The 20,991-nt window shown below is 53.3% G+C and overlaps 1 protein-coding gene across 1 annotated transcript in view; it reads right to left on the bottom strand.

The window, feature by feature from the left end:
• The window catches only part of MEGF6 (multiple EGF like domains 6), a 72,905-nt gene that overhangs the window by 7,318 nt on the left and 44,596 nt on the right, over positions 1 to 20,991 (bottom strand). Inside the window, exons 7-26 of the mRNA XM_051786514.1 lie at positions 14,428 to 14,553; positions 13,474 to 13,596; positions 12,990 to 13,112; positions 11,290 to 11,427; positions 10,723 to 10,845; positions 10,087 to 10,209; positions 9,811 to 9,981; positions 9,471 to 9,602; positions 9,205 to 9,333; positions 7,463 to 7,591; positions 7,197 to 7,331; positions 6,752 to 6,886; positions 4,437 to 4,562; positions 3,395 to 3,526; positions 2,853 to 2,981; positions 2,359 to 2,490; positions 1,912 to 2,040; positions 1,205 to 1,333; positions 591 to 719; positions 183 to 311 (exon numbers count right to left, since the gene is read on the bottom strand). Coding sequence (XP_051642474.1) covers positions 183 to 311; positions 591 to 719; positions 1,205 to 1,333; positions 1,912 to 2,040; positions 2,359 to 2,490; positions 2,853 to 2,981; positions 3,395 to 3,526; positions 4,437 to 4,562; positions 6,752 to 6,886; positions 7,197 to 7,331; positions 7,463 to 7,591; positions 9,205 to 9,333; positions 9,471 to 9,602; positions 9,811 to 9,981; positions 10,087 to 10,209; positions 10,723 to 10,845; positions 11,290 to 11,427; positions 12,990 to 13,112; positions 13,474 to 13,596; positions 14,428 to 14,553 — 2,622 coding nt within the window. The remainder of the gene's footprint in view (positions 1 to 182; positions 312 to 590; positions 720 to 1,204; positions 1,334 to 1,911; positions 2,041 to 2,358; positions 2,491 to 2,852; positions 2,982 to 3,394; positions 3,527 to 4,436; positions 4,563 to 6,751; positions 6,887 to 7,196; positions 7,332 to 7,462; positions 7,592 to 9,204; positions 9,334 to 9,470; positions 9,603 to 9,810; positions 9,982 to 10,086; positions 10,210 to 10,722; positions 10,846 to 11,289; positions 11,428 to 12,989; positions 13,113 to 13,473; positions 13,597 to 14,427; positions 14,554 to 20,991) is intronic.

Here is a 20,991-nt window from a genome sequence, read left to right as displayed (position 1 = left end):
GCACAGGGGCACATGGTGAGACACTGTCCTGTACCCACCATCCCAGCTCCCACCCCTCCAGCACCCACCACCCCACTCACACACACCGCCAGCCCCTTGCACCCCACCCCTGGCCCTCGGAGCAAAACCAGTCCAGACCAGGACACGTTTGCCCCGGGGCTGGTTTCCTGGCTGCTCCTCACCCAGCTCACAGGCCAGCCCGGTCCAGCCCGCGGGGCAAGCGCAGACCCCCGTGGCCGGGTCACACGTGCCGCCGTTCTGGCAGAGGCAGCGCTGGAGGCAATTCTTCCCAAAGGAACCCGCCGGGCAGGCTGAGGGAAAAGGAGGACAAACGTGCCAGTCAGGGCACAGCTCAAGGCAGGCACAACACTGCAGCAGCCGCCAGAGCCATGGGTGGACAGCCTGGTACAAACCAACACCGTTATTGCTGCAGTGAGAGGAGCCCACGACCCCCTGAGGCTGCTCAGCTGCCCACAGGATGACATTTGGTAAGAGGCAGTGGCATTCCACCCCAGGAATGGCACCCCACCCGCCCCAGGGAATGGCATCCCTAGGCTGGCAGGGGAAGAGGCTGGGTTGGGAAGCATTACCTTGCTGGCACGTGGGTCCCGTCCAGCCGGCAGCGCAGAGGCAGCGGCCGCTGACGTGGCTGCAGGTGGCATTGTTGAAGCAGTGGCAGGTCTGGCTGCAGTTCTGGCCGTACCTGTTCTCCTGGCACGCTGAGGGGAAGCAGAGCAGGCAGGACTGTGAGGCAGCAGGTGGGAATTACAGCAGCCAAGCTCCTGCCAACCATCCCAGGGGCTGGGAGAGGACCCAGCGCTGGTGCTCGGCTGCTGTGTGAGGTGGTCTTATGGTGCTAAGAAGAAATAATGTGTCCTACAGGCGATGACACCCTGACACTGTTATCATCAGTTACATCCTTTTAATCTATTTAGAAGTAGTTTTGCTGAATGCCCAAACCCTCATTGCATCCAGCCACAGTGTGCTCAGCCAGAGCCTCCCAGTCTGAATCCAAATACTCCTGCCATGCAGAACTGAACTCCACCCAGAGAAAATCACAGATGGGGAACAGTCACCCAAACCTCTGGTTCCTATGACCTGGCAGCAAAGACACAGCACTGGCTCCAGAGTGCCCGTGGAGGGCAGCTCTGCCTCTCTCCATCCCACCCCAGCACAGAGGGGGTGCCTGGCCGCAGACACCCACCCTGGCCACAGCGGGGGCCGGTCCAGCCGGGGGGACACTGGCACTGGCCCGTCACAGGGTCACAGTGGGCACCGTTCAGGCAGTCACAGGTCTGCCAACACTCCAGTCCGTAAAATCCATCGGGACAGGCTGTGGAAAACAAAGGAGAAATCCTCACAAAACAACTATACAGAGCTGGAAACCTCCCCGCAGAAAAGGTGCTTCTTGGCGACCTTTTTGGCTGATATAAGGCTGCACTGGTGTGATGGCCACTGTGAAGGGCTCCCTCCTGGCAGGGCAGCAGATATTAGATCTATATCTACTCTGGACATTCCAGGTACAGGACTGAGCTGTGGTGGATCAGGAGGCAAATGCCATGAGGTTCCTGACCACCAAGAGACTGCACAGGCTGGTGGTGGGATCCCTGCACCAGGGACCCTTCCAAGAGGCTGTTCTAAGATCCTGTGTGCAACATGTATACACAGGGACCAGGGCAGCTGTGCATCCACTGCATTCCCTCCTTTTTTCATTTTGTTAATCTTTTTTTTTTTCCCTAGCCATTTTCCCTCCAGATTTAAAAGCAGAGACAGCAGCTTGAGGACATGTGGTTCACCCCATGACCATCCTGAGGGATTCCCTTTGCTGTAACAGGCTAGTAAAGTCAGACAGGGAGCACAAACCCCGTGGGATGGAGGTGTGGGTCATGGTCTCCAGGTGCAGGTACTCACCATGCTCACAGAACGTTCCTCTCCAGCCTGGGCTGCAAGTGCAGGCCCCGCTGACATGGTCACAGGCTGCCCCGTTCTCACACTGACACTGGTGCCGACAGCTCAGCCCAAACCATCCTTCTGGGCACTCTGGAAAGCAGAAGGAAATGAGACTGAGGAGCCTGTCCTTTCCAGGGTCCCAGGGAAGCTATGCTATGGCAGGGGACCAGGTTCTGAACGGAGTAAGAGTATCTGGCAGCTGCTTTTTTATAACGACCGGTGGGTTCCACCCTGCCCCTTACAGATATGTACCCACATCACCCCACCACCCTCGGGACGGAGCCAGTCTGGCATCAGGACTGGGAGGGCATCACAGCCCGGGCATGGGGACTGGAGCAGACCCATGCCTGTCCCTGGAGCACATCTGCAGCAGCTGGCTGGGTGTGAGGGCACAGGGGCAGCACTCACTGTGCTCGCAGTGGCCGCCCGTGTACCCGGCGTCGCAGAGGCACTGCCCGGTCTCGGCGCTGCAGCTGCCGTCGCTGTTGCTGCAGTTGCAGGCGTGGGCACAGTCGGGGCCCCAGCGCCCCACGTCACAGGCTGGAACACAGGAGGGACCCCATCACTGGTGTACCCCACCTGCTCGGCCCCCACGAGAGCACAGGGCGGGCACAGCGCTGCCTTTCAACGTTCCCTTGGGCACAAACACAGCTGGAGGTCCCTGGGCAGAGAGCCTAGGGGGACAGTGAGGGCGGGTGCCACGTTGGCTCACATTTGATGTGAATTCACTCTGCAAACCGGCCTCCTGCACAAAGGCCAGAGGCACCAGCTGGACAGAGCAGAGAAAAGGAAAGGATTTCAGAGAGATTTCCCTGGCAGAGGCAGAGTACAAGGATGAGAATGGAGCAATGACAACACAGATTGGCACAGCAGGTCAGCGTGGTCCAGGAGTGATGCTGTACCTCTCTGACAGTTGTGCCCCATCCAGCCAGGTGGGCAGCTGCACATCCCCGTCACCGGATGACAATGTCCCTCGTTCCCACAGCTGCAGCTCAACTGGCAGTCAAAGCCGAACCAGCCTGGAGGACACACTGCCAAGGGAAACAGGGACTGAGTGCAGATGGCTGCTGGAACCCCATCCTGACAGACCTGAGGGCACCGTGGTGCTTGGGCAGAGCCGCAGGCACTGACACTGGCACTCTGAGCACGGGTGCTCAGCTCTGGGCTGGACAGGACAGGGGACTCATCTGCCTCCCTTTCTGCTGACGTAGAAAGAACCCCTGTGGAGATGGGACTAGAGGGACTTTAAGGGAAGCCTTGGGGCCCATGCTCCAATGAATGAGGTGACAGAGATGTGCCCAGTGCTCAGCCTGCTCTGCTGAGCGTGGCAGTGTCTAGTCTATTGCTGGGTGCTCTGCTCGCTGGAGCAGGTCCACCGAAATAGCCCTCATTGCAGCTGGAGATGGCCATCCCAGCTGAGGGACCTGCTGCAGCCCACACTCACCGTCCTGGCAGCGCTGGCCGGTGTAGCCGGGCGGGCACACACAGGCTCCTGTGGCGGGGTCACAGCGGGCGTCGTGGGCGCAGTCGGGGCAGATCTCCTGGCAGCCCGGCCCCCAGCGACCCCCAGGGCAGGCTGGAGCACGGGCAGAGAGAGGGGAGCATTAGGATCAGAGCCCAGGTAGGGGCTGTTTTCTGGGTTTTCTGGGTTTCCTTTCTCCTTCACGCAAGACATGGACTTTTGTTCAGCAACACGTGGCTACCAGCGAGCGCAGCATGGCTTTGCTTGTTCCATGAACAGTGTGCAAGCCCTTGGTAAGTGCTATTCTGAGCTCACTCCAGGACTTCCATGCCAATTTTGGATTTGCATCCACTCGTGGGGAGCTCCAAGGGCTTCTCTCTGGGAAATGGTGTTGCTGGCACAGGGTCCCTGCAGCTGCTGTCACACCATGGACAGCACGTCAGCGCTCCCAGACCTGCTGTGAGCTGCACAGGAGGAGCAAAAGGCTAAGAACTGCTAAAACCAGGGCAAGAATCCTTCTCCAACTGCTCCTAAGCTGCTCCAGGGCCTGGAAAAAAAGGCAGCTCGAAATGTATGGTAAGCACAGCGCATGTGTGGTTTTACTGCTCAGCCAAACCCTTCGGAGTAGGACATCTATATGTGACTAATGCCTTCCAGCTGCTGCAATAATGTACAATCATGAAAAAGCTTTTAATTTCGGATTCTCTAGTTTTCCAGCAGCTAAGGAGTAATCTGGTGAAGGCAATTAAAAACACACATTGGTAAAGGGAGATTCCTCTCCTATGTTAAGGACTGCAACAACTGAAAATATCTTCATCCTTTTCATTGTGCTTCCCTCAGCTTCGACAGCGGAGCAGAGCTGGCCCAGGCTGTTGTTTAGAACTTACCACCAAAAGCTGCACTTTCTCTAATTTTCCATGAAGATTATTCTAATTGCACTGCGTATTTTTGAAACTAACTTTAGCAAAAGCAAAATATCAGCTCTACACCCGACTCCCTCCCTCAGCACGTCCGCTCTGCTCACCTTGGCCGCAGTCGTGTCCCATCCAGCCGGGTGGGCAGTGGCACTGCCCCGTGCTCGGGTCACAGGGAGCTCCTCCACAGGTACAGGGCCATCTGCAGCCCGCCCCAAACGTCCCCTGGGGGCACTCTGCAGGGAGAACAGTAGGGTGAGAACTGCCCCCCCCAAGATACCCCAGAGGTTTTTACCAACCCGGCCCCACAGCTCGAAGGAGTCTGCAGGGAATAGCCCGGCTGTGAGAGGTTCCCACGCTGCCAGGGAGGACTGTGCCCGTGATTTAGTGGGCATGGTGGTGCTCAGTCAAAGGCTGGACTTGACAGTCTTGGAGGTCTCCAATCTGTGGACAGGACTCTGCAAAATAATGATTTCCCAAGCCACTCTGTTCTCTCTGGGCTGGGGTGCAGAACATGGAGAGGGGAGCCCCAAACTGAACCACCTCTGACTTTTGTAAGATCCTGTGAGGGCTTTTACCTCCCCATCTGAATGTCTACAGGATCTGGGCACCAGGATTTTAAGAAGCAGCCAGGTTTGCAGCAGGACACTGATGTAAAGGAAAGAAGAAGGAGCATCCTCATCCATATGAGGAATAGGTACTTTTCCTTCCCTCTTGTGTCCCGTGACACAATTTAGCAGCCAGGTAGTGACGTGCAGACCGAGGGGCTCAGACCCAAAGATCCTTCAATCCTCTCTGAGGCTCCCCCAAGAGCTCCACTCTCACCAAAGCCAGTGTTCTGTAAGGCTTCAGCAGAGGCAAACACACCGGCACAAACCGGGGAGGAAACACACACCAGCGCCTCGACTTCCAGTGACACAGTGGAGGTTTTGTTATTCCTCCTCTTTGCTAATTGATGGCAGATGTTTGTCTTCACCCTTTAATAATTTCCAGATCCCAACAACAGCCAACAGCCTACTATTTCTATACAAATATTTGTGTTATTTCCTGTGACTCCCCCCTACAGGCTTTAGCTCCTTTCTTACTCTTTTTAAAAATATCCCAAGCGGGAGCGCCCAGCCCGCCAAGGCGCCGGGGGCTCCGGGGGCTCCGGGGGCTCCAGGGGCCACAGTGTCCCACCACAGGGGGCTCAGGGCTGCCAGACCCTGCCAGGGACACAGCCCTGCAGGAGCTGCTGCCTTCTCTCCTCCTATGGAGCTCTGGTAGCACTTGCATTGGGATTTTTGTGACTGTCTGCAGCTCTCGTTCTGACCAACAGCCCATGTTCTGTCAGAGATGGGGCTCTGCACCATCACCCTGTGCTGGCAGGCTCACAGTTTTAATTTCTGGGCTGGGGTGATGGAGTGTTTGGCTAAACAGCAGTTAGTGCAGCAACTCCCAAAATGCTTGAATCCAAATCCAGATTCTGGCCACCGCCAGCCTCTCCATGCAGTGTCTTCTACTGCAGTCTGTCTTCAAGTGTGGACTTCAAGAGTCCAACTTTTTGCATTTTCTGTGGGACCCAACCAGCTGAAGTGGATTCAGGAGGATCCAGCCCCACAAGAGAAGGAGGAGGTTGATTTTTCAGCCTCTGCTCCTCTCTGTGGTTGGCAGAAGTCATTCTTTTCCAAGCACTGTGTTCATGTTTTGTAATCACCTCGTGCCAATGACTCACTGCCTTTAGGTTCACTCAAAGCACCTTTGTCTGAACAAAGTCAAGCACTCTAAAACCCCAACCACCCCAACCATCCCCAGGATCTTGAAATCTGCACCCTCAGAGCCTGAGTGTTGGACACTGTCAGACACACACAGAGCTGGGCAGTTCAGTCACCATCCTGTCAAGTGGCCCTGCATGTGAAGAGCACAAAACTGCTCTGGCAGGTTCATACAGAGGCAGAAGTTTAAATCCTAATGTTAATTAAATGTAAAATCCTCTTTTGCACTTGCAGATCAGAGTTTCAACATGTAACAGAGAACGAAGCAGAAAATGTGATAGAGTTGTGCTGAGCACAGATTGTCTGGAAGGGAAAAGACATCAAGAGCAGGGAAAGATAATCAGATCCCTATCACCTTCATCTACCAACACAGAGATGTCCAAGCAGCAGGATGAAGTGAGACCCTGTTCTCCTTTTCTGAATCAGGGTCATTTTGCATGAGGAATCCTTCCCCCCTGCTTTAAGGAGACAGCAGCATCTCCCAGACACCTGCAGATGGCAGCTCCCATGGCCTCTAAAGCCTCAACCTGCCACTCACCAGATCATCTGCTGTGGACTGGGGCTCTCAGGGGATTCTGGAAGTGCCTTTGAGTTGTTTTGTGAAGAAAAACATGAGCGAGAACGGTGAGTTTGCAGCACGTGCAGAGCTGCCCTGCACGGCCCTGCCTTACCTTGGTCACAGTTCTCCCCGTGGTACCCTGGGGGACACTCCTTCTGGCACTCTCCAGTGACAGGGTCACAGGACACTCCTGGGGAGCAGCCACACTTCTTCTTGCAGCCATCCCCATAGTAGCCAGGGTCACAGCCTGCGAGCAGCCACAGTTCAAGAGAAAGGTCTGGAATTACTCCTTGCCCCGGCAGAGCTGCAGCCCCAGTTGCTGAGCACCCTCCTGAGCTCCACCACCAGCAGTTACAGGTGTCCCCACCCCACACAGGTCCTGGTGACAGCTGAACGTGACCGAGTGTGAGCAAGGTGTGCTCCCAAGGGAACGAGAGGTGAGACAGCCCGGGAGGGCGGAAAGCAAGCAGAGCTTTTCCCCCAAAAAAATAAATGCGGGAGAAAGAGGCTGTGGGAGGAGGAAGGGGGATGTTCCAGGAACACCCCGGGGCACTCACTGGCCTCACAGCGCTCGCCACGATAGCCGGGCTTGCAGTGGCAGGAGCCGTCCCTCCTGTCGCAGTCCCGCGTGTGGGGCTGCACACACCGACACTCCTCCGAGCAGCCCGCGCCGAACGCCCACTTGGGGCAGGCTGGAGGGAGGGAAAAGCCGGTCAGAGACCCAGGGCAAGGCACAGAAACCACCTCCCAGTGCCAGCCCTTCCCAGGGACGGCGCCCAGGAAGGCTGGGATCCCAGGACAGCGAGGATGAGGACAGGCATACCCAAGTGGCAGTACCGGCCGTACAAGCCAGGATCGCACAGGCAGGCTCCGTAAATCCGATGGCAGCGGCCCCGGTTGGCACAGTTGCACTTTTTCCTGCATTGTTTCCCAAAAAATCCTTTAGGGCACCCTAGTAATAGAGAGAGATTTCCTGGGAAGATGAGCCAGTTTCAGATGGACATTTGGCTTCCAGAAGAAAAACACACCAGAACCAGAGCTGTGTGAGGTCAGGGATGCACCAGGGCAAGGGATGCAGGCAGGGTGAGACCACCAGATTCCCTGTATCTGCTCAAAATCAGCTGGCCCTGGGCAGTGTCACAGGGGATGCCACTTGCTGCCAGTCCCTGCATTGCTTCCAGGGCACCCATCAGCTCTGCACTCACCAGTTACTGTGCTGCTGGGCCAGAAATAACCCACCCACAGGGCTCAGAGGGGTCAAGGCTTTTCTGTGTGAGAAAGTAACCCATGAGGCTGCTCCTATTGATAAGCCACAGTGATATTTGCACTATTAAGGGAATAAAATTATTATTTTTTCTCTGTTATGCAAAAGATCTGGATATTGGAAGCACATGGCAGACAGGCTGTGTCAGCAGAAGACTCTGGCCAGCAGCTGCCCAGCAGCATGTGCCTTCTCCCTACAAACAGAAGAGCAGAGGAAATGCCACCCTGGGACAACAGAGCAATTCTGCATCGTTTATTTTAATTTTACCTTCCTGTTTTCTCTCTGTCCCCCTCAATCACCCCCTTCCTTCAGAAAGGAAAGGTCGGGGTACCTCGTGTTCATTTACATTCTGCTTCCCTCTCCTTCAGTAATAGTTCCCATATGCTTCCAACATGTGACTGAAGTCCTTTTGTCTGCATCTCTGATTGCCTCCCTCTTTCTGGGTTTTTAGATTATGTCCCCCAGATTTTAACCCTTTGGGAGCGAGAAACAAACCCCACCAGCAGTGACACCTCCTTGGGGTACTGTGGGTAACTACTGTCATCACAGCTTTTCAGGGTTTTGGGTTTTCTTCAGGGGAAAATACCTCCATGGTTTCCAGGGGAAAATACCTCCATGGTTTCCATGGAAATTTACCATGGAAATTGTGGTTTTGACATTCTTTTCTATGTCTGCCCCTGAATGTCCCATGAAATACAGATGTTGGCCCCCAGTCACCACTGAGTACTGAACAGGGACCGCAAAGGTCTTCCAGTGTAAAGACAAGCACACTCCCCAGAGCACTGCTCTGAGGGTGAAGAGTCTCCTTTACCACTTTTTCCTTACTAAAATGACATTTTTCCACACAAAACTCAGTGACCCACAGAGTCACATGGAGCAGGGATGTGTTGGAGCAGCTCACACTGGGATGGTTCAACAAGAGTGTTGAAAGATGCTGTCAGTGAACAGCTACAAGGGGACCAGCGTAGGGCATCCTGTGGGAAACGCTTTCAGGCTTCAGAGAAGCACAGCTGGGACATCTGAGAGTGGCATCAGAGATGGCCAGAACAGCCATTTACCAAGTGACGGCAAACCCTCTGCTAACACACTGAGAGAACCAGAAAAGAACCACCTCCACCAGCTGGGGAGCAGCACTCACAGCTGGCACCCCGGGAACTTTTCCTTATGGAAAAGCATTTCAGGGAGAAAAGAAAACTGCCGGGGAGGGTCCCGGGTTTGGTGTGTGACTTCGGGGCCCCACAGAGGTGCCATCCTGCCTTTTGGCAGCGAGGTGAGACCCCCCCCCCGAGCGCTGTGCTTACCGTCCTGGCAGAGCCCCCCGGCCACGCCGGGCGGGCAGCGGCAGGCGCCGGTGGTGGGGTCGCAGGAGCCGCCGTTCTGGCAGCGGCAGCTCTGGCTGCAGTTGCTGCCGAAGGTGCCGGCCGGGCAAGCTGGGCAGGGAGAGGCAGACTGGGCTCAGCTGGCAGTCACAGCCCCCAGGGCTGCTCCAGCCCCCCAGGGCTGCCCCCACAGCACACCCGGGGCAGGGGGAATGCGGTTCCCTCGCCGCTCCACCAACACCACTCACTCTGGTTGCAGAGGGTGCCCGTCCAGCCCGCCGGGCAGTCACAGCCAGTGCCCTCAGCGTTGCAGGTGGCTCCGTTGGCGCAGTCCTCACAGGTCAGGCTGCAGTCGGGGCCGAACGTGCGCTCCAGGCAAACTGCAACGAGAGGTACCATGGGTGAGAACCTCCAGAGGCAGCCTCAGCATCCCTGGGAGTCCAGGCAGAGAAACCCCCATGTTCCGGCTGCAGCAAAGCCAAACACAGGAAAGGCACTCGACAGGTCTGGGGGTGTGTTCACCCAACACAAATGAACTCTGAAGAGTTCCAAGCATGGCATTGGCCCCTGCTGCCCAAAAATGCCCACCGAATTTCTCTGAAAGCGTGTGCTCCCCTCTTGCTTCCATCTCTTCCTCCTCCTCCTCCTCGTAGTCGTCGTTGAAGAGCTGGGTGAATTCATCTCGCAGGATGGCGACGTGAGGGATCGGGCGGATAACGGGGCGCCGACCATCCAGAGCTTCCACAGTGTCCTCCAGGGCTGGAAGAGGGGAGGTGCAGGGCTAAGGAGCTCCAGGTCATGCGGTCCTGGCTCGGCCGGGTGGCAGAGGGGAGGTGCCCGTGGCCCCACGGACAAGGCACTTACAGATACAGCTCCTTCGGTCTTCGTCCAGCTTGTGTCCAATCTCACAGCCACACTGGAACGACCCTGGCTGGTTCTGGCACGTGTGCTCACACCCTCCGTTGTTTGAAGAGCACTCATCCACATCTACAAAACATGGGAGACTCCGGCATAACGGGAGCAGTCCCCCTGTGCAGGACAGGGGCACGGACATGCAGCTGGCCATGCAGCAGTGAGCAGGCTGATGGCATCCTCTCTGCTAAGTATGTGAAGCCATCGACTCTAAAAATGGAGTGAAACCACTTCAGGGATTAGGGATATCTGGGTTTCAACATAAAATGTGCTCCATTTCAGTTGCCATCTACACTAATTGTGTAGAAACAGGGGGGTGAGTTTGGCTCTTCCCCTGTGAAATGTCCTTGAGAGCTCTGGTAGTGAGAACAACTTATTAGGGGGATTTTTCCCTACATTCTTCCCCTAAGAAAGTGACTCATCAGAGAGCTGGCAGGGAAACTGGTATGGGCTGGGAGAAGCTGGAAGAAATGCCTGGCTGCTTGCAACCAGGTAGGACAATTTCTTGTTCTTTTAATTAAAAGCTTCATTAGTCAGTGTCTCAGCAGAGAGGATTTGCTTGGAGCCCAGTGAGAGGCTGGTACTCACCATCACACCCACAGCCATCCGTGCTCAGCCTGTACCCAGCATGGCAGGAGCACTCGTAGCCCCCAGGGTAGTTGTAGCAGTCTTGGTGACAACAGTGAGAACCAGTGTCACACTCATTGATATCTAAATAAAACACAAAGGGTGTTAATACACTGTACAGTGGTGACAGGAACTGTTAAATTACTCCCTGACCAGTTCTGGTGAGCTTTTACTGAGCCAAATGCCAAGCCAATATTCCTGAGTTCCTCTTGAATCATGAATCCTCAAGGCCTGTGGGAAGTTCACTGTGGTTCCCAGTTTGAGACTGTTTTTACAGGCTTTTTGTGCTTACACACAAGGTGATTCCAGCTGTAACACTGACTCTTGCTTAGAGCAGTTTCATCAGGGAAAAACTAATTAGTTTGGAAATCATAATTGCTGTCCAAGTATATCTTGAGTGGAGGTTTGAGGATGTCTCCCTTCACATCTGTTTCTATCCTAGCTAGTGTGCTAGTGCAGCCAAGAGAGACCCTCAGAGTTACCTGAGATGTGCCTGTAACTCAAGGTCTGGACCTTTCCCTGCCTTACCAGTGCACGACTTCTGGTCCTCCTCCAGCCGAAAGCCGAAGTTACAGGTGCACACTGGGCCAGAGCTGGTGTGGTGGCACACATGGGAACAGCCCCCGTTGTTGGCTTCGCAGCTGTTCACAATCTCCATCTCTATCCCTGGAAAAGGCAGACTGGTTAGGGCCCCGTGTGACACATCTGGCCTGTGCCTGCCCTCGGTGCCGCGCCCCAGCCAGCTCCTGGCACCGCATCGCTGCTGAGGAGGGGGATCTGCAGTGGGAAAGGATGGAAATAGCTCTGCACAGAGGCCACTGCCGGGCTGGGAAACGGGGTATAAAAAGAAACCGAGGGATCTCACGCAGCCTCTTAGGGACGGAGCTGTGGAGCAGGCTCTGGACAATCTCTGGGATGAACAGGCTGCGGATGAAACTGCTCCCGCTCCTGCCAAACTGCAGCGTGTGCTGCCAACCAAAAGTTGGCTCAGCCTCAGAGTAGAGCTGTTCTGGTGCCAGGGAGAAATGGGAGCAGCAGAACACAGCTAACTGGGGAAACATCCAGATGCCTACAGCAAGAATCGTTAGTTCCTGACATGTCAAAAATGGTCGGCACGAACATCAATCGCAGCCATAGATCATCCCAGCTTGGCAAGGGTTCCGTAAACTTGTCTAGTTAATTAAGCTTTCTTAAACTAAAAGGAACTTGTTTCACGGAGTTTGACTCAGTCCTGAACCTCAGGAAAACAATTTCTGCCTTCAAGAACATTGAGTTTTTCATGTGGTCAGACCCAAGGAGGATAAAGAAAGGCAGCTTGATGCTTCCCAATGGATCTGTGCTTGTCAGAAACAAAAGATGTGCCACAGTGGAGGACTATATTCCAGAGTTCACAAAATGATTATCATCCTTTCTTTCCCTTTCTTATTAATGCAGCACAAGCAAGGTTCTGCACAAAAGAAACATGCAGAAAGGGCAGGGAGAAACACTTCTCATGTGGGAAGGCTGCTTTGTTCTGTAGTTGGCCCCAGAGCAGTGTCAATGATCATGGTGTGAGACCAGCCATGTTCCTAGGAAGGGAGTTGTGTACATCTTTAGGCTCTTAAATACCATCTCATCAGCCTGGTTCCTCACAGTGCTCTGTGTGATGCCTTTCAAGACTCATTTATGGTCTGCGAAGACTTAGCCTTGTACCCTTGGCATGGTCCAGCTGCACAGGTGGAGCATCAGAGCTCCCAGTACCACCAGTTGCCAGCACTGGGACTGCCCCTGTGGTGTACATCTATAAGGGGTTGCTGGTGCTGATAGCTCTGGTTCAGCCTGTCCTGAACGTGCACCAGCTGAACGAAGCTGCACGGACAGCCTGGCTCACTCTTGCATCACAGTGTTTATTTCTTTCCTTGATGGGAACAGATGTGATCCCTTCACTGGCCCAATTCCTCCTCCAGTGACACATCTGCAGCTGACTGAACTCATCCAACGAAGTCCCCAAGAGCAGAACTTGGCCTGTTTGGAGCCAAATGGCCCCAAATCAATTGCCTAAACCGGCTAAAGTAGCTTCATGATGACTTTTAAGCTCAGACCAAGTTTTTTATCTTGGTGGGGGAGTAAACAGCCCCAAAGCTGCCTGTGAAACTCTTTAGCAAAGATTGCTCTGACTTGGCCCTGACAGTGCAGGGAGGACAGTGACAAACATGTGCAGAGGTCGCCCCGTGTCCTGCAGTACTCACGGTAGCACTGCTTGCCATCCGCCCCCAGCTCGTAGCCCGGGTTACAGGTGCACTTGAAGGAGCCCCGTGTGTTCAGGCACTGGTGTGAACACATGGCCAGTCCGGTCAGGCACTCGTTCACATCTGTGAGAGGTGAGCAAACAGTGAGCAAGGCAGGCTGAGCCATAAACATTCTTCCAAAGGGACTGCTGTTACTAACTTTTAAGGTTTTTTAACTGGTTTCTCGCACCCTGAATTCTTCACTGGGGTCCAGACCAACAAAGACACAGTTAAGAATTCAGAATTGCTGTAGAGCTCCCCAGGAAATTGGATCACATGAAACTGGGGGCTGCTGCAGAGAGCTCGAGCCGGGCTCCTGGATGGACCCCAACTGAGCGATCCCTGCCGTGTGCATCCCTCCGCTGTGTTCACACTGAACACCCCCCAGCCCCTGCGACACAGGAGTTTCCTTCCCTGGCAGGAGGACAGGAGGGCAGGCACTCACCCTCGCAGGCCTTGCCGTCGGGCCCCAGGCGGTAGCCGGGGTGGCACTCGCAGCGGGTGCGGCCGCGGTGGCCGTGGCAGCGGTGCTGGCAGCCCCCGTTCCCGTCGGCACAGGGGTTCCTCACTGCAGGGCAGAGCAGAGCAGACAGGCAGCATCAGTCCACACACACCCCCTGGCTCTCATGGCTCTGTGGGAGAACGGAGCCCCGAGCAGCTGTGCCCGGCAGAGGAGCTGCTGTCTGTGAGAGCCTGTTCTGCACCAGGCAGAGAATCCCTGCTCCTGCCCCTTAACTGCTCCATGGGGCAGGAGGATTTACACGGTGAGAGATCCTGTAAAACCCTCCCAGCAGAACCTTGGCACAGGCACGTCCCTCTGCAGACATTACGCAGCAAGTGCTGGCAATTTGCTCCGAGTGCTCCTACCCTGAGCTTTGCCAACCTCTGACCTGCTCCAGGACCGGGACAGATGCTCCAAACCCCTCCAACTTCTGTGTTTGTAATATCCCAGTTGTTCCTTTTCCCTTAGCAACTTCACAGCTAAAGACTTCCCCCCTCCTGCCTCTTGAATGACAGCTGCTATGAATGAGGAGATCAACCTTGTGCTCTGTCCCCTTTGGCTTCTCTCCCTCCTGAGCCAGGAGCAGGTCAGCCAGAGAGCTGTCTCCAGGCTGAGGGAGAGGATCCCATCCTGCTGCCACACGCTGCTGATCCTCCACTCTCACAGCAGCCTGTGCCTTCAGATAATTTCATTTTTGTTGGCCACACTCCTCCAGCTCTTCCTATCCCTTGGAATAAGCTGCAGGATATGTCCATGACAACAAAACACACAGAGTTTTTACTGGAAACCCCCCCAGTCTGATCTGCTGGACATCTGAGCGTGCCGGTGTGTGCTCCCTGCCCCTCAGCTCCCAGATGGCAGCTCTGCCCCCCTGCCCCCCGTGCCCCCGGCACTCACGGACGCAGCGCTTCCCGTCCTCCTGCAGCTGGAAGTTGTGGCGGCACTGGCAGCGGTGCTGTGCCAGCGTCACCTGCACACAGTCGTGCTCACAGCCACCGTTGTTCAGGGCACAGGAGTTCACAGCTGTGGGGCAGAGGGACACAACGTTTGTCACAAAGAGAGCGGCACCCAGATGAGCCTCCTGCGCAGGACCAGGGCAAACTGCACACTGTTAGGATGTAGAGAATTTAAAACTGGGGCACATTCAGCCTGTGCTCAAGCTACAAGTTCATGGCCAGCCTCACAAACGAGAAGTGGGAGGTGTTGCTGCAAAAACCTGTGGGCAGTGCAGGAGAGGCCACTCAGCCCTGTTCCAGAGAGACCCTGAGGATGGGGACCCTGTTCTTTCAAGGCAAGATCAGCTCAACAGCGTTGGGCAGGAACTTCAAATAATTCTTTTCCACCATAAGAGGTCCCACTGCTCTCCTGGAAGGTGAGACCAGGACACAGGGGTCTGGTCTAGGTCCTGTGCAGCATTACCTGGCAGGGAAGCCAGGACTCAGCACGTTTCCTGCCAGGCACCCACCCTCTCCAAAGGGCCCCGTGTCAGTGAGCAGGTTTCTCATGTCAGCACATTATTGCTGGAATTCCCACTCTGTTCCAAGGCAGTCACTGCAGGTGCAGTGCCACAGTTCAAGTCATTACTGTCCAGGGAGCTGTGCTCAGACATATTCAGGTTTTCCTTTGATAAAATTATATGGAAAACTGAGTTTCTGGCTCTGTGATGAGCAGAAGTCCCATAAGAACCCTCAGCTCGGGGCTCTGACCCGGATGTTCTGTGTGAAATCTGGGACATGTGGGCTTGACCAGCAGTGTCACCCAGCCAGAGCACCCAGACATACACCAGCCAGAGCTCTGATTTCATCCCAAGTGCAGGCAGGGAACTGAATTCCCAACTGGTGTTCCTGGCCGTGCCACAGCGTTTCTGTGTGGCCTTGCGCAAGGAGCCCAGAGGATTTCAAGCAGTCAGAAAACAGAAAGTTTTGCCTGAGCTACAGCACAAAACAGACCTCATGACCCAACACGTGGACTCCTTACAAGCCTGCTATCATTAATCAGGCCTGGAAACAGCCTTCTCCTCCCCCTCCCTGTTCCTGTAGTCTGGGATGTCTCTGCAGGACAAGCAGAGGAGCGAGATGTTTAACTGAGATGGGTGCACCTTTCAGTGAGCCAGTGGGCTGAGCCTGCCTGCTTGTTTTACTGCAGCAGGATCCATGGACTGTCAGATAAGTCATCGTGGGGTAATTACACACCTCCACAGTGATGAAAATCTCCTCTTGGACCACTGACTGTCTCCTGAGTTAATCCAGCTATTCCTTATCCACTGAGCATCTCAGCGACAGCTCCAAAGTGAAGTGCCCCTTGTGGGAATCGGGAAATTGTCCTTTAAAGTCTGTTCTGTCTCTTAGGAGCCACCAATCTGTCACAACACGCTGCCCACCACAGCTGGGTGAGTGGGACAGGGCTAAACCCGGCCCCGGTCTGGGATGGAAGTCCAGCCCCGGTTTCCATCGGCAGAACAGTACAATGAGTTGTGGGCTCACATATTTCTAACCTATTTTTTAAACTCCAGTATAAACTAATGTGCTGGCTCTGAGGAATCTTATGAGAAAGCTAAAAATATCTCTAATGAAAACCATCTTTCCCAGGCTGATCCTTCAGGTGCTCACGGTGCCCTCCACAACCTCCGGAGCTTTGGAAGCAGGCGAGCCTGGAAAGCAGCTGCCAGAAAAAGTCTCTGCTTGTAAAGCACCTCTGATTCCCAAGGCAAGTTGGGTCTGTGCTCTTGTACATTAGTGAAAACAAATATTTGGCTCAGGAGGAAAATAAAGGGCAAAAATGTCTATTTTCTTTTTTCTGCACACAGTTCCCCTGCAAGAAATTACGCCTTAACTTGGAGCTGCAGAGCGCTCTCATTTCAAACATTATAAAACCCCAACTTCCCATTTTATGCTTTTAATTAACTGAACAACATTTGGGGGAATAAAAGCAACTTCATAGGGTCAAGGCTTTGCCATACACAACCTATGGCTGGAGCAAGAACTCGGGGTTTCTGTCAGTTGTGCTGACATTGTTTCCCTTAATCCATTTGGAAGGAAACAACAGAAACACTGGACGTTCCTGAAAAGTTCTGGGTCAGAGTTACACTACTCAAGCTCTAGCAGAGATGGGTGGTCATTTAAAAATATTTCAATATATTAAAGTGTTTAATAACATATATTCAAAAATAGCCATAAATAATGTGCTTGTTAGAGTGCCTTTTTTAAAAAAAAAAAGAAGTAAAACAACGTTGATGCCTGCCAAAACATTCCTTCATCTGGGAAAAGCACTGGGCCAACGTAGAACAAGCCAATGCATCTTACATCTAAAATAACCTCCCAGGATGCAGTTATTCAGATGAATTTGAAGTCTAAATAACAGCCTCTAACATACAGCTTTTCAGAGTGGAAAAAACTAAAGTCTGGATTCTTCTTCCACACAAGATTTCAGCAGAGAGAACCACTGCAATGCTGGAGAGCTTTGTGCAGATTGCTGAGAGAACACAAAAGGTGAAGCAGTGAGAGTGCAGGGGTCTCACAGAGTGTTTTCCTCCCTCCTGTGTTTCTTTCTGTGTCACCTCTTTGCTGACAGACCCACTCCTAAAGAGGAACAAACCCCCTGAGCCTCCCCTGGAGAGTGAAGGGGCCAGTGCTGTCCCAGCCATGGTGGGGCCACTCCAGACCACTGGGAAAATGGGAACCAGAGGTTCTCCTCTGTCAAGAGACAGTTGGCACCACTGGCTCTACGTGAGCCATACAGAGCCAGTGGCACGGGTACGATGTGCAGCCAAGCCACGAGTCCTGTGCTGTCACACTGAGCCATCGCAGTGACACTGATGGGCAGGGGGCTCCTGCACCACCCCAGTTGTGCTGAGATGTGAACTAATTCAATAAGAGGCAGAAATAACAAGACAAAACAACTAAAATTGTTTTGGGTGTCTTTCCATCAAAGCTAGGGCCTTACATTCTGGGTCTCCTTAGCTGGCTCCTCAGAGTCACAGCCAGCAGACCTCGCTGCTGGCCTTGTTTTAATTACTGCTCGGGTTTTTTTCTGTTTACAGAACCACTCTAAAAATATTTCCATTCCCAGATGCTTTGCTGAGCTTAACGTTTCTGTGACTATGCTGCCAAATCCAGTGTCATCTTGTACATCGCACACATTTTTGTAATTACAGCTCAGACAGATTTTCCACAGATGATATTTCAGCGTCTGCGAGAGGGACACTCCTTCCATCTCCTCTGTCTGAGGGGAGTGGAGTGCTGCTGAAAGATGCTGCTCTGGGATTCTGACCCTCTCAGGGCTGGGAAATGGATAAAGAGGGATGAAAAAGACGTTGTTACTACTGACTGCATGTGGGGAAGTGGGTCTGTGCAGTAGCCACCTAACACAGGAGTTGATTTAATACCTGATCTCTGCACCCTCCAGCTGCCCTTCTGACTTCTTCTCTCTCCCATCTGTATCCCCTTTCCTTCAGATCCAAGTGATTTGCCACCAGAAGCAGTGAGTTGATACCCCAAGAATAACTGCAGGCAGCTGTAACTAGAACTGAGCAGGATGTTCCCTTTTGCAGCATCACACAAACCCATCACTTCCAAGAAATGGCTGAAAAACGTGTGACTGGGCAAAGAATAGGTCAAATTCTCTAAAATGTGGAAGTTGTCTGCAAAATGAAAAGCCCCAGCAAGCACACATGTACACTGACCCTCTGCACACACGGTTCAAGCCCACACAAACCCCCTGGCACAGTCCTTCTGTTCATTGCATCACTGCCGTATTTGAGATTTCTTCATTTGAAGTTCTCCTAATATAAATAGGGATCCATCATGTAATCCCAAACTGATTTATCCTAACCTCAGACAACTTCCAGAAACATGTTGTGTGTTAATACAGACCATCTCTCCACTCCACAGGCCAACAAAAGCAATTGGCTCCCACTGAATCCCTTGCCTTGGCCTGGCCTGCATCCCTGCACTGAAACGCTGGAGGAGGACCCGAGATGTGCTCCCTGCCTCCTGCCCATGTGGTTCTGATAAACACAGAGGTAATTCCAGGACGTGCAAGGCCCCTTTTTGTTCTGTTTCACTTTCAATAGAAGTGGCTGCTCCTCTCCTCCCTCCCTCAGCAGTGACTTGCTGTATCCGAACCACAAAGACGCAACAAAGGAATCCTGCCCAGCGGAGCACCCGGAGCACCAGCAGTGATGGAGAGATGGTGTGAGAACTGAACCAGACACAGGTTCTGAGGTGGTTTTAAGCTGGTTTTGTGCTCTCCTGAGTCACAAGCCCAGGTACCAGCTAGCCCTGGAAAGCTGCCTTGTCCACGGCAGCACATTTTGGGGGAATTCTGGAGCATCCCACTCCAGGCAGTGCCGCCGATTCATCATCGGAGCCTGTGTGGGCTTTGTGGGGATCAGAAAACATTTAAAAAATTAGATCCATGCTTTGATGGACCTTAACTAGAAAAAATCACTGCAAAAGGCTCTTTCTCTCTCTAAAACTTCTTGCTGGGGCTGCCAGCAGCTTCCTACAGCCCAGCTCCATGCTTGTCCCAGCACAGAGCCGGGAGCCTCCTGCAGCCTCTGAGGGCAGGGAGCTCCAGAGAAAAGGGGGATGGATGGATGGATGGATAGATGGATGGATGGATGGATGGATGGATGGATGGATGGATGGAAAAGGCTTGCTGTCTCCAGTTCCCTTCATTCCTGGCCTATTCCTTGTATTTAGTGGCAATATTTTATATTTTAGCAGCATCCCTCCAGAAAATGAGAGAATATCATCCCAAACTGCAGAGAAACACCGCTTGGATCAGTTATCCCTAATCCCTCCCAACAGACCACGTCACAAGGCAACCTGACAACTGTGGGTAGAATAGGGCAACCACAAACACCAACAGAGGAGTCACTTCTGAGCCTCTGCTCTGTTCTGAGCTTTCATCATTCTGCACAACTGGCTTAATGGATCAATACAGAGCTGTAGGAAGGTCTGATTTATATACACATGTACAGACACAAATGTGTAAAGAACAAAAGCCACCAGTCCTGAAAGGAGAGAGACAGAGTTTTGGTCCTGCTCTGTTGTTATTTCAGAAACACTACTGGACAACCATGCAGTGAGAGGCTTTTACTTGCCCTGTCTGGTCTGCATCTACTTTCCCACATTTTCTTGATCACAGGGGCACCATCAAACTCGACACAGATCCTGCCAGTTCTGCTCCCCAGAGCTTCAGGAACTGCCCCACGTCCTCCTGTGGATCAGGTTTCATGAACAGAGACCCCCACTTTTGGCAGATGAATTCCAACACTGCACATTATGGCAAACAGTTGCTCAGGAGTTTAATGCAAAGCAGGTTTGCAGTGCTGGGTGCAGGCAGCAGGAGCAGGGCAGCCCTGCCTGCCTGGATCCCACGGGAACGCTCTGCCTGGTACAGCCACCCCAGCAGGTAAACCTGGAAAAGGCTGGAAATTCCTTTTAAAGAAGAGATTCCTCCCTATGGTGATCCATTTTATCCTTTCCTCGAAAACTGCTGCACCTTCTGGGGCTGGTGCTGCCGAGAACTCCTGATTTCAGTTTGTCCCATGTTTTATTCCACGGGGCGGAGGCGGCAGAATCTCTGCACACCACAAGAAAGGGAGCTGCATATTCCAGAGACAATTAGGAGATGACAGACCACAGCACACTTACATGTGAACGGCAGCAGCCCGTCACCACCGACACGAGAGCTCGAGTTCAGGGCTGGAGCAGAGGGCTGGGATGGTTGGCACTGTCCTTTACTTGTGATCCTTCTGCTTCTGGATTTCTCCAGCAAAACATGGGGTACTTGGGGAACCAGCACCTTCAGTCTCACTGTGCTTGTTTGGGTATCATCATGTAGTGGAGGCAGCTGTGGCCAGATGTGCAGCTGTGGCCAGATGTGCAGCTGTGCAGTGCTGGGCACAGTGGGTTCAGCTTCCCTGGATGGTTTTTTCCTGCTCACATCACCCTTCCCAACTGGAACACTCAGGCTTGCACAGAAAACCCTGGAGCGTGACCGTGCTCTGAGAAAACCCAGCAAACGGCCCCTGCAATGCCACTGCCCGGGAATTCTTTCCACTTGTATGAAAATATCCCTCAAATCACGGAAAAATGTGTCAAATAAAGCTGTGAGGGAGAAGTGGTTTAATTAAAGCAGCAGCAGATGTTGGAGGCAGGCTCTGAGTTCCAGTCAGTTCCACTCTGAGCCTCCAGTTTGGGGCAGGCAAACAAAAATATTTCAAGAAATTGGCCCAAACCTGGTGCCTGGATGGGAATGTTTGGACATGCACTATCCAGGCAGATGCATGACCAACATCCCAGGGAAGAGGTTTTGGGATTATTATGGCCACAGTTCCACACACAGCCACACTTACTGTCACTTGTCTGTCACACCCAGTGCCCACAGCGTGGGCTGGGGAAATAGCTGAGGTCAAAATGAAGCCTGACTCGAACCTCCTCATAATCTACTTTA

Source organism: Manacus candei, unplaced genomic scaffold (assembly GCF_025592945.1).
Source record: "Manacus candei isolate 608988 ecotype Guabito, Panama unplaced genomic scaffold, ASM2559294v1 h1tg000022l, whole genome shotgun sequence".
In the NCBI taxonomy this organism is placed as follows: domain Eukaryota; kingdom Metazoa; phylum Chordata; class Aves; order Passeriformes; family Pipridae; genus Manacus; species Manacus candei.
The sequence above is the reverse complement of the archived record's forward strand: the minus strand, read 5'-3'. Positions and strand labels throughout refer to the sequence as shown.